Genomic DNA, 11926 nt, shown 5'->3' on the forward strand with positions numbered 1-11926 from the left:
GGAGCTCTGGCGCTCCCATAATTTTGAGTCATCGCACGTTGGGAAACACATGCATGGAGCGAATCTCCGTCTAGAAAGGCAATCAGCGACACTCCGGGACCGAAACATTTTGAAATGCTTTCAATTGCATTGACCTCCCTCCACCCGTACTCTTATCCACTTACTTCCTCACATAGTAATACAGAGTTGAATATCATCCTCCCTCTGAACCTTTTTCTTCTTCTCCACTTCCCTCTTCCTCGGCTCCGGAGTCATATCAGGCGGACCAAACCACTATTCCCACGCACAATATTAGCTTCTTTCATCTCAATCACCTCAGTCTTATAACCATTTCCCTCGCTCCCCCTGCCCACATCCCAAACAAACTCACCGAACCCCCCGTCTTCCTCTCCTCAATCATCTTAACCAAATTTCTGTCATACACCCCCCTGAAATCATGCCTCGGACACATGTATTTCACCACTCTTACAATCATCGGTCCTTCGATTCTTAAGGCACTAGAGGCGAAGACTGGACAGGTGAGGAGACCCATGCGCCAATTGCAGGGTTGGGCGATTTGTATCCATTGGCAGGGCTGGTGGGGGACTTTTTTGTCTTTGGGTTTGGGGGAAGAGGAGTGGGAGTGGTGGTGAGAGCGGTGGTGAGAACGAGTATGAGAATGGTCGTTGGGATCCTGGTGCTCGTAGCAGGTGGAGGATTGGTAGAAAGTATATTTGCACATTTTGGTGGATGTCAATTAGTGGATGGTTTGAGTGTGTTTTGAAACCTGCAGCGGAGTGACAAATTGCTGGGTACTTCCTTCTACTCGAAGATGTGAATCCGATGGCGCTTTTGAGAAACGCGAGTTGAAGGAAAAATCATGCAAGTGTGAGTGAATCGACGGAGTACAAACAAAAAGCTGTAAACATCTTTCTTCCCACAATCATTCACATAGGAGGGGACGAAAAGTGAATAATGAGGCTGATATTCATGTTACCATTTCCTCAGACGAGTGTCATTATGTACGTATGGGTATATCTCATCATCCATTGAGAAGTAACGCTAGTCTCCGATGCAATACCCCATTCCAAACTCCGCACATCCCATGTAAATATATACATATCATACAAGTCCGACCATTTATAGCTTTATAACTGTTCAGGCCCCGGGTTCTCTTCGCCACTTTCCTCTACTTGTTTCTTTCGTATTGCTTGCATGAGCTCATACAATTGCCCTAATTGCTGATCTAAACTCTCTGTTAGCGTTTGGTATGATCAACTTATAGCACAATGCATACCACTCATCTTGTCAATCTTCTCCTTATCCATACGCTCCCCAATCCAACTTTCTCCCTCAAGCTTCTGTGCATACATCTGCCACTCCGTCAAAAAGCCGATCTATCCCTCAATTAGCTCTCGTACATCCCAAACCCCTCCATTCCTTATCCCAAGGACACAACTTACGATATGCACCGGGTTCTCCACCTCCCTGTGTTGTCTAAACTCGCTCTTAATATACTCATCCCCCAATAACCTCATCTCTCTCGGTAAATGTTTCCTATGCGCTCTAAACAACCTTCGGTACAAAGGAATCGGTGGCAGTAAAGCCAAAGGTGGAGGTCTCATTCCTTTTCCAATACCTGCCGCCGAAGGCGACGCCATTAACAAGCGTGGTGAAATCTTCATTTTGAAATCTGGGTGTTAATTGTGAAATCTGGGGAATGAGGCATGAGAGCTCGTGAAGTCATCGATCCATGATGGCTCTCGGCAATCTGGTTCCCCGCCCAAAAATTAATTTATCAGCCTTGTCACTCATTTGCTACTCACACAACCAAAAATTATGTTACACTTTTGAGAGAACTTTCAAATCTGGGGCTCTTGGGGAAATTTAAATCTTAACTTAACTATAGATTTGAAAAGAGGAAGCTTCTGCGATCACAAGAAAAACTGTCCCGGTGATTTCGAAAGAAAATTAAAGGTTCCCGACAAGGGGCATTTTAAGCTTTTCGCCGCTTCTCTTGTTTCCATCTTAGTTACAGCCTTCTTACATTCACTTACACACACTCCGTTGCGCCAACAAGGTAGAAATGCTTCCGACGCCCGATACCTCACATGTGTCTTTCGATAGAATCTACGAACCTGCCGAAGATTCCTTTCTACTCCTCGACACCTTATCCTCTGCGAGTGAAAAAGGATTTCTGCGCCAACGATTTCCTCAAAGCGAACAGAGCTTGACATCGCCCTCTCCATTGGTAGTAGAGATTGGTACTGGATCTGGAGTTGTTCTCTCCTTTGTACATGCACACGCAGAAATCATATTTGGCAGAGCGGACATTCTTACAGCGGGCGTCGATGTCAATCGCTATGCATGCGAGGCTACGAAAGAAACAGTAAGAGTAGCGGAGAAGGAACAGGCTTCACAAAACATATCACACGGGTCGTATCTAGGGAATGTGGTGGGAAATTTAGGAACTCCTTTGAAGCCTGGAATGATAGATGTATTGATCTTTAATCCGCCATATGTGCCAAGTCCGGATGTGCCTATACCAGAGCTTTCTGGGGCAGGAAACGAGGATGGGTCATTGTCATATGAAGGCGACTCAAAATTACTAGCTTTGTCGTATGCGGGTGGAGTAGATGGTATGGAGATTACGGATCGATTAATCGATGCTTTGCCTCAGGTTCTGAACCAGGAGAGAGGTTGTGCGTACATCTTGCTCTGCGCGCAGAACAAACCCGAGGATGTCAAACAACGAATACGTGGTTTTGGTGACGAGTGGAAGGCAGAAACTGTTAGTAATAGTGGAAAGGTTGGGGGATGGGAAAAATTGCAAATCGTTAGGATTTGGCGCATGCCACCTAACACCTCCTGAAATCAACGTAACCAGCACTCGTCCATATCGTTTTGATGCGGTCAAAAAAGCCCATGTGTATTTCAAAGCCCATGGATAAGGCATCCCATTGTTCGTTCGTAAGTGATCGATTTAGCTGCTTTTCATATGCCACTCGAAACGCCAATATTCCCACAAGCTGTGCATGCATGGCACTCTCTTTCTCCCTTGATCATCTCCCGCCTGTATAGCCAAGTAGAGCAAACATTCTTAATATAATCCTATCCTTCCAGATTCTCGACTTGCCGCCATTACCATCATAATGATCATCAGATTGTCCATCCGCCCATTGTATGCATTCCTTAGAATCCTCTTCCACCGCCTCGTCCTCGTCCTCCTCTGAATCCACCACCACCTCCTCGTCCTCCACCTCGCCCACCTCTAGGTCCGCCTCTACCACCTCTACCGCCTCTAGTATCGGTAGTGCCTGCAACTTCCTTTCTCGCCTTGTTCTTTGGCTTTGGTGCATCGTCTATCAACAATGTGTCGAGCGGTAACGAATCAGGCAGAATGTAATAACGAATTGTGGAACCTCGTAGATTAATGGTATCAAGGGTGAGGGATGTGCCATTCTTTGGCGTCATCTTGACGGTGCGGAGAGCTGTGTTCATTTGAGGAGATACGGAAGTTATGGTACCGTGGATGATTGTGCCTAGTATGCTTGTTAATAGACAGTTGTTTGGCAGCTGAAAGAGCTTGAGAATAGCAGATAATATTCATACCATTTTTAAGCTCAATGGTGACCGTTTCGTTCGCGCATTTCATGAGAAACCTACCATGGAAGGAGATGTCAGTCAGGAGATTCACATGGGAGCCTTGAGAAAAAAATTGAGCTCAGCGCGTGCCAATTAAAAGGCCTTATAGTGATAGGGATAGGCTTACCTGACGAGCTTCATATTGTCGGTTTTATTGTTGATGTATATTGGTGGTTGATGGTGGATCGTGAGGTCGGTTGATGGGCCTATACATAAATAAAGCATTTGAAGCTTTTATCGCGAGGTTCGAAATATTTTTGGGCCTGATATGTAAGGCCACAGTTTCTCTACGTAAACCTAGAACATCTAGCTCGGAATTGGAGGGGGAGTGAAGGAAAGGGTAATTTCTACCTAAGTAATTCAAATATTGGAAAACAATATCCATTTCAATATGCTTTAGGGGTATCCATAGTGTTTTGTATAAATTTCAAACATTGTACTTCAGGTACACCAATATTCAATGATCATCTAAGTAACCGGGTATTTCCTCAGCTCCCATCTTTCCATCGAACATTGTGCCATCAATTTCCAACAATTTCCCCCCCGTGTCGTTTATTTATCCTTTTCATTCTCACTAACTTTCTCCCACTCATCCTCAGTACTGGGCTCACTCTTATTTCCTCCTCCAATAGAATGTGCTCTGCTCTTCAACTCCCCCTTCACTTCCAAAACCTCGACCTCCTTGCTTCCTGGCGGACCATCGTCGTCAACAACAGTCTCTACATCCGTATCGCTAGCGTCTCCTCCAGCTCCCGCTTCTGTCTTCTTTCGTGCTTCCTCTTGCTCTTTCACCGTCTTCAACTCTGCGGCGAACCAGTTTATAGCCCACCATAGCCCGCCACAAAGAAACGATAGAATCACGAAATGGATACTATATGTGGCTACCAAAAGGGATAAGAACACGAGCTGTAGGGCTGCGAACGTGGCATTGGTTGCAACAAGGAGGACGGGAGTTGGACCAGGTGTGAAGATGGATTCCCAAAGGGAAACGAAGAATTCCGATGCCATGACTTGCTATTTCTATTTCTTATACTGATTTTACTCCTTTGGCAGAGAAGTAGCTTTCGTAGCTCGCAGTGGGTAGCAAGAAGGATAGAGAGATCTTTCAAAGAAGGATATGTGTTGCGGAGATGAAGAGATACTAGATATCAAAGTGATTAGTGGGATGGCATTCATGTATTTATAATACCCCTCACCTTCCTGCTTCAGACGAAATGACGCACACTTTGTAAAGTTTTGCTGAATATTTCACGACCACGTATGCTAAAGATTCTTGTAGCCTGGAGAAATCTTCCAAAGGGACAGATATGTTGTTTTCAAGAAGTTGAAGTTGTGAAGAAATAAAATAATGCAAGATGTGTGTATCATTCAGGAGCTTGACAACGCGACGCCCCTCTATTCTGCCTGTTCTCGGCTTTTTTTTGGACCACACCACTTAGCTCTAAGACAAGACAAAGTGAATAATTGAATGCCTTGCGATTGAGGTTGGAAGAACTAAAGTTTCTATGATGAATAATAATCGGAATATATATTAATCCATCATCACAAGCTTCCACATCACAATGAGGAAACATTGTCCTGGATATACGTTGTGTATCACTTTGGCATGCAATGCACAGAATTCGCCGGTCGCACAGCAGACACAAGTGAACTCAATCCAAGTACTTCGTGACTATGCATGGTAGTTCCAGTTGTAAGGATGTATACATTTACCTGCAAACCTCGAAATTATCTGTAGCGATCTTTTCCAAACATTACACAATACATCTGATGTCAGCATTGTGCGCCTATTAAGCTCTCTCTTGAAACTCTGCAGCAGCCAAAACCTTCTCCGTGGGATATTTGACAGTACATCAAGTACGGAGAACTACATTCTTTCACTCAATCATCTCATGCTTTATCCGATCAATTTCATTCAAAAGTCTAAGTGGACTTGTATACCAGATGTTCAAGGATGATATTCAGGTTCTTATCATACAAATTCTCAAGTATCTGCCACCGGCAGTGCTACACCTGTCTGACAAACCAGCTGGACGTCTGAGATCTTTCAGATCACAAGAGCTGTTGTGATACTTGGCGCCAAGCACAAGGACCTCAAACAGCTTCTTCTACCTTTTCAATCAGGACAACTTCATTCTTCTGGATCCCACCAGTGGAGGTAGAGCTAATAGATCCTCTAGGCAAATATTTGGAGACTCGTACCGTGTCGAAAATATTTTTGCTCCGGAGGAATATTTGATCAACCTCTTCGAGATGACGACCATTGATTTCCGGAAAGAAAAGGTATACACCCATCAGCAGATTCAGCATTTTATGCTTTTTTTTCTTTCATCGATTGGATGGCTGCTAACCTGGGAAGATCAGGAAGAGGTTGATACAAGCATACATAATGTAGTATCTCCATCCTATAGTAGCAAATCCCACCGGTGTTATTTCTGCGATAATGAAATTGAATATTCATGAACTTCCTACAACATTCAGTCAGTATAAATGCAAATAGTGGTTCATGTCGGATAAATACCTGTTGACATGGCAGTGATAGGAACTCGAACGCTCAGCGGTGCAACCTCCGAAGCATAGAGGAAAGTCAGTCCTAGGAATCCGGTAGGGAAAAACAACGAGAACATAAAAATGGATACTGCAGCGACGATGACACATGATGTGTTGGTAATCTGGGAAGATGTTCCGGCAATAATCGCCATGCAGGATCCCATTCCAAATGCGGCAAACATCATCAACTTTCTCCTTCCGAATCGATCAACTGTCAGAACTCCTATTGGGGAACAAAACGTCTGCCAAGTGAAGACGGGAGCACTCAGAACACGAGACGTCTGTGCTGATAACCCGAGGCCAGTCTCAAAAATGGTAGCTTGATAGAAAGCGAGGGCGTTTATACCACTCACTTGCTGGAACATTTGTCCACATACTGCAAGACAAGCTCTGTGGAAAAGGCGTTCATCGCCCATGCAAGAAATATCACGAAAAGAGCCTTTCCCGGTGATCGCAAGGCCTTCTTCAATCTCTGCTATATCGGCCTGTACTTGAGCTGAGTCTATTGGCTTATCGTCTAATGCTGACACAACTTCCCGTGCTTCGTCTGTTCGCCCTTTCTTGACCAGCCAACGAGGAGACTCTGGCATACGTGGCTTGGTAATTAGTACGACAATGGACCATACCATGGAGAGAGCTAGCGGAAATCTCCAAGTGACTCCTCCGGACAAATGGGACATTCCAAAGTTTACCCACTGATTGAAGTCAGTTTTTGTTGCTTCTCTAGCCCGTGATGATTGAGGAGTAAAATAAATGTCGCGAAAAAGATAAAAGGGTGACCAACAGCAGCCGTTGCTAGGCCTGCACTTATAAACAACCCTTCAAGAAGCACCAGCGAGCCACGGTGATGTGCTTTAGAACATTCTGATTGCCAATTCGGAGCAGTTGCTGTCAAAGCACCAAAACCTAAGCCGGAAACAAGACGTCCAACGATTAATTGTCCCAGGAAATAAGAGGAAGATTGAAGGACAGCGCCAGTTATGTTGATTGCTGCTCCAAGCATGATTGTTCGTTTGCGGCCCAGAGTATCACCTATTCTGATACAGGACAAGGCGCCAAAAAAGCATCCAAGGGTATAGAGAGCAACGACAGTTCCCTTGAAAAAGTCAATGACAAAGTAAAGGTATGAGAAGTATTCGCCTTAATTTACCTGTAACCGGGAGTTGTTGGTTTTCTCATTGCCTATGACAGTAAGGGTGTTGAGCTCTGGAAAAGTCTTGATCCAAGCGGGTAGACTAAGTAGTCCGCCGGCGACCTAAAGGGTTCAGCATTGCTGTTCCATATTTTTGTCTAAAGCTGTGTTGTTTTTGGTGGAGAGTAGCAGCACTCATAGCATTGTTGTACCCAAATCTACATTTCAACAATATTAGGTAATGTAATTTAGCTTTCATTCTAGATTTGCTCGGTGAAGTGCTTGACCTCGGAGACCAAAGAATCTTGTCATGTTTCCAGGGAATGACAAGTGGTATGAATTGCAGATTCAATGGGATGCCAGGGTGATGATAGCGTAGGTAAGAAGGATATCTATGGTCGGCAAGCTTTCAAACTGTCACCTGGCTTTGACAACGATATTTTATCTTTCAAGTGTCGACCCTTCCTAAATGGTCGTCTTATAGTGATATTCTTTTACTGTCGCTTACTTACAGCCGATAACTTGCTTACTAGGGGAGCTACGTAACGTTCTGATCATCAAACATATATCTAGAGAAAGATTTACATACAAAGGTAGATCTTAAGACACTACATCGGTGTGGGAATACCTGGCGTGCCTGGTACTCCTTTTGATGTTCTATCTATTGTCTCAGTGTATGTCTGAAAAGCCAAGGGGAGTTCTTTCCTATGCAAGCTTAACCCCGCACTTTATATTTTGAGAGATTTAACATTGGGTCTAAAGTACATCAGGTTCTTCTCTCTATCACAAATAATATATTTGAAGCTCATGCGGCCAGTAGTATTGATACTGTTGAAGCAGTGGGTTTTGAAGATTATGCATACAACATGTAAAACATTAATAAGCGACTACAAGGCTGGGAAAGAAAGCTTTCCACACTTTCCTCCTCACTGTTATGTGGAGTGGGGCACCCGCCATTTCGATCACTTCTCCGCATGTCAACGCGGGTCGACTAATCCTAGCTGAGAAAACGTCACTTTGGCCACAAGCTTCGAGGATTTCCTTATCCACCTTTGAGCTATGCGGAACTGTTCTTCCGTCTATTTCAAATAAATACTTTAAAAAGCCACCTTCATGTATCTTCCAACCTAGCTTCGACAAAATATTTAACTATAGATTCTAATTCTCCAATCATTGATTTCTTGGCCATTTAAGCATACACGTATCAGTCTAGAGTATTAGATCTTCTCTTCGAGTGATACCGAGTACCTCATCCTTTGATCTCCGAAGCATCTCCATCACTTGTTTTAATGAGATCAGATCAAATGGCCACAGCATCTTTGGCATCTTGGGCACATGGTCTTAAATATTCCGATTTACCACCCGATGTCATCCGAGCTGCTGTGCGAAGTTTCTATAACTGGGCAGGATGTGCAATTGGTGGAAGTGACCATCCAGCAACTACTATAGCTGCAAGTTTTCATCTCTAGCTTCCATGTTTCCATGTATTCAATGTACTGAATCTCCATGAAAGTATACTTCTTTGTCTCCATTCTTTGGTACTCCCTCGGTATCCTTGCTTGGTCACAAAGAATCTCGTCGTGTCGATGCACAGCACGCAGCTTTGTTGAACGGAATAGCATCTCACGTGCACGATTAAGATGGTACGCATCTCAATACAATTATCCATCCCACCGGTCCAGTTGCGAGTGCACTTCTTGCAGTCGCAGAATGGAAAGGTGGCTTCTCGGGAAGAGAATTTCTACTCGCTTTGATCGTGGGCATTGAAGCGGAATGTAAAGTTGGTCTGGCAGTCTGGCCAGATCATTACGATACAGGGTGGCACATTACATCCACGACAGGCTCTATCGGAGCTGCAGCAGCTGTTGCGAAATTATTAAATCTTCCCATCGATCGCACAACGCATGCATTGGGAATCGCCGCAACACAAGTTGTTGGCTTGAGAGAAATGTTTGGGTCGCACACCAAGGCTTTTCATCCCGGTCGTGCAGCTCAAAATGGTCTCATGGCTGCGGTGTTGGCTCAGGGTGGTTACACCAGTAGTGAACAGGCTTTAGAAGCCAAGAGAGGCTGGGCTAACGTTGTTGGTATTACAAAGCCAGATATTGGAGAAAGTCTGGCAAAATGGCTGGGAACTAATGATGCCTTTGGTCTCCCCACTACAGAACGCGCGGGAAGGTGGGAGATTTTAAGAAATAGCTTCAAACCATTCCCATGTGGGATTGTGATTCATCCTATCATTGATGCTTGCTCTCAACTTAAGCTTGACGTGGAAGCTGCTGGGTCAACTGCTAAGATTATCAAATCTATTGAAGCGAAAGTCCATCCTCTTGTGTTAGAGCTCACTGGGAAAAAGAATCCCCGAGATGGACTGGAAGGCAAATTCAGTGTTTATCACGGAGCTGCCATCGGTCTTCTATTTGGAAAAGGAACTCCGAGTCAATACGAGGACCACGTAGTTCAAAGCCAAGAAGTTATCTCTATCCGCGATAAAGTCAATGCTGTAGCTGACAGTAGTTTGGGTGCTGACGAAGCAATAATAACGATCATATACGAGAATGGGAAAAAAATTCAAAAACACGTCAAACATGCAATTGGAAGTGTGGAGGTACCAATGGATGATCAAATGCTACAGCAGAAATTCGTAGACCAGTGCGCTGGTATTTTAGGCGAATTTGTGAAGGAAGCGAGCGATGCTTGCTGGAATATCGAGAATGCCAAGGACGTTGCCGATATTGCTAAAAGAATCTAAGTTAGTCTATCAGAATACAACTGAATGTTGGAAAGTCTCTCGAAAGTTACCTCGCGCATTTTGAAACGTCACGTCACCTTTGTTTGCTATTTGTCATTTTTCATAAGTTCTGAATTCAGAGGCAAACTCATTCTACTGAAATGACGGAATATTTTACATTCAACAAAAGACCTCCAGATGTTGCTCGAAATATCATTGGTTTCCTTGGTCAGTTTGTACTATAATGTAAAGAGGAGATTTATTTTTACACAACTTATTTTGATCTAATTCTATCACGGGCTCGTATTCTTATTCATCAGAAATGACATTTTGGATTGACAAAAGTGTTCAAAACGATCTTTTTACTCACCATATTCTCCTTAGGTGTGCATTTATGGCGCATCGATCAATATTATTTGGCTTCTAGAAATTAGTATTTCTATGTTGCACTATTTTATGTGTGTTTTAACATCCTCCCAGACTTGATTTTTCTCGACATCCGAGGTATTCTGTTCGTAATCCATAGGCTTGCGGTTGAAAAGTAACATCTCAAACTTCAACCTCGACTCCTCCCTCAAAACAAGGAGGTAGTACCTCTCCCCTAGTCCTCAAAAGATCGCTCACCGGCTCAAATAATTTCCTCTCCCCATTTCCCTCTCCATATCCCTTCATATCTTCCCAGCGCACCCATTCCCACCCCGCGCACTTCTCCGGCTCCGCGTTCCTCGGCCCCTCTCCTTTTCCATCCCATCTCCCCACCATCCAAATTGTCACATAGTGTTTCTTTTCCTTACTTTCATCTTTCCCATCTCCATCCATAACACTATTCGTCACTGTCAAGAACCGTACATCTTCCCTCTTCAAACATAATCCGGTCTCCTCTTCTACTTCTCGTATAGCGCATTCTTCAAGTCCCTCGCCGAATTCGAGATGTCCTCCTGGATGAGCCCACTTGCCTGCGCCGAGCGATCCGAGTCGTTGGCCCATGAGGAAGATGGGGGAGGTGGGAGTGGAGAGGGGATGGGTGGGATGTAGGAGGAAGATTCCTACGCCGATGCGGGGATGTGGGGAATGGGCCATTTTAGGGGGGTTTTTTTTTTTGTGGTTGGGGGTTTGGAGGCTTGGAGATTTGGAGATTTGGACGTTACGAAAGTCAATGTGCAATAGAGGTCTAGAGGGAAGAATGATCTTAAGAAGTGGGCAGCAAGAGAAGTGGGTGGAGATGATGAGTCATCGTGACTCGAGTTCTTGGAGTTGTCACATCCAATGAAGCTCGTTATTGTCTTGATTCGGATTTGGAGATTAATTCATTGATCCAATTCATAGTAGAGAATCTACGATTCATTTCGTCTATTGCGTACCTACGTATTTCGCTTGAATATCTACTGTGATTTTGCGTTATTAAATCTCTACTCTCAATTCTATTGCAGTATATACATCTCATCTAATATAGAGTAAGTAAACTCAATGTCTCTCATCTCATTTCATAGTATTAACAATATTGCCCCAACACCAAAAGAAAGGAAAAGTTCCTCAAAAGATCTCAAGATGAAACCAGTATATACATACAATAAACTCCCACCCTCGAAACGTAACGCAGTATTGTCTAAAAATCTAGAAATCTAGAAGTGTCTCGTTTACTCTCCTCAATGTCCTAGGTGTCTGGGTAATCAATCTTACATGGAGAAAAATTAAAATTAAGCGGAATATACTAGGTAGACATATATCAGCAAAAACACACTCTACATATTCTACATGCTGATATTCTCTCTCCTTCTCTATCCATCTTCGTAACTCTCCACAAAGTATATATATAACCTCCTCTTTATTCTTACCACTTTCTATCTTATCAATCATTGTTTATTTTTTATACTTTAGACGAGGATACA

The 11926-nt window shown here is 43.8% G+C and overlaps 8 protein-coding genes across 8 annotated transcripts; 2 read left to right on the plus strand and 6 right to left on the minus strand.

Annotated features, from left to right (window-relative positions):
* Nucleotides 1-168: 168 nt before the first annotated feature.
* On the minus strand, nucleotides 169-532 carry EAF01_009604 (uncharacterized protein; the record flags this gene model as incomplete). Its single annotated transcript, XM_038917860.1, has 2 exons — nucleotides 169-273; nucleotides 371-532. 2 exons carry the CDS (start codon nucleotides 530-532, stop codon nucleotides 169-171), a joined length of 267 nt encoding a protein of 88 aa, XP_038766669.1.
* Nucleotides 533-956: 424 nt separating this feature from the next.
* EAF01_009605 (uncharacterized protein) lies at nucleotides 957-1835 on the minus strand. The gene is made up of 3 exons (XM_038917861.1): nucleotides 1443-1835; nucleotides 1277-1376; nucleotides 957-1225 (listed from the first exon to the last, which is right to left on the minus strand). The coding sequence occupies exons 1-3, from the start codon at nucleotides 1662-1664 to the stop codon at nucleotides 1128-1130; spliced, it is 420 nt and encodes a 139-aa protein (XP_038766670.1). The 5' UTR covers nucleotides 1665-1835; the 3' UTR covers nucleotides 957-1127.
* A 230-nt stretch (nucleotides 1836-2065) lies between these two features.
* EAF01_009606 (uncharacterized protein) lies at nucleotides 2066-2851 on the plus strand (the record flags this gene model as incomplete). The annotated part of the gene is made up of 1 exon (XM_038917862.1): nucleotides 2066-2851. The coding sequence occupies one exon, from the start codon at nucleotides 2066-2068 to the stop codon at nucleotides 2849-2851; it is 786 nt and encodes a 261-aa protein (XP_038766671.1).
* Nucleotides 2852-3171: 320 nt separating this feature from the next.
* On the minus strand, nucleotides 3172-3765 carry EAF01_009607 (uncharacterized protein; the record flags this gene model as incomplete). Its single annotated transcript, XM_038917863.1, has 3 exons — nucleotides 3172-3521; nucleotides 3592-3641; nucleotides 3752-3765. 3 exons carry the CDS (start codon nucleotides 3763-3765, stop codon nucleotides 3172-3174), a joined length of 414 nt encoding a protein of 137 aa, XP_038766672.1.
* Nucleotides 3766-4176: 411 nt separating this feature from the next.
* Nucleotides 4177-4632, minus strand: EAF01_009608 (uncharacterized protein; the record flags this gene model as incomplete). Its single annotated transcript, XM_038917864.1, has 1 exon — nucleotides 4177-4632. The coding sequence occupies one exon, from the start codon at nucleotides 4630-4632 to the stop codon at nucleotides 4177-4179; it is 456 nt and encodes a 151-aa protein (XP_038766673.1).
* Nucleotides 4633-6081: 1449 nt separating this feature from the next.
* Nucleotides 6082-8057, minus strand: EAF01_009609 (uncharacterized protein; the record flags this gene model as incomplete). Its single annotated transcript, XM_038917865.1, has 6 exons — nucleotides 6082-6092; nucleotides 6146-6869; nucleotides 6959-7270; nucleotides 7325-7429; nucleotides 7935-7967; nucleotides 8034-8057. The coding sequence occupies 6 exons, from the start codon at nucleotides 8055-8057 to the stop codon at nucleotides 6082-6084; spliced, it is 1209 nt and encodes a 402-aa protein (XP_038766674.1).
* A 553-nt stretch (nucleotides 8058-8610) lies between these two features.
* EAF01_009610 (uncharacterized protein) lies at nucleotides 8611-10058 on the plus strand (the record flags this gene model as incomplete). Its single annotated transcript, XM_038917866.1, has 2 exons — nucleotides 8611-8761; nucleotides 8947-10058. 2 exons carry the CDS (start codon nucleotides 8611-8613, stop codon nucleotides 10056-10058), a joined length of 1263 nt encoding a protein of 420 aa, XP_038766675.1.
* Nucleotides 10059-10586: 528 nt separating this feature from the next.
* EAF01_009611 (uncharacterized protein) lies at nucleotides 10587-11117 on the minus strand (the record flags this gene model as incomplete). The annotated part of the gene is made up of 1 exon (XM_038917867.1): nucleotides 10587-11117. One exon carries the CDS (start codon nucleotides 11115-11117, stop codon nucleotides 10587-10589), a length of 531 nt encoding a protein of 176 aa, XP_038766676.1.
* Nucleotides 11118-11926: the final 809 nt, after the last annotated feature.

This window comes from Botrytis porri, assembly GCF_014898465.1.
Source record: "Botrytis porri strain MUCL 3234 chromosome Unknown BPOR_014, whole genome shotgun sequence".
NCBI lineage: Eukaryota > Fungi > Ascomycota > Leotiomycetes > Helotiales > Sclerotiniaceae > Botrytis > Botrytis porri.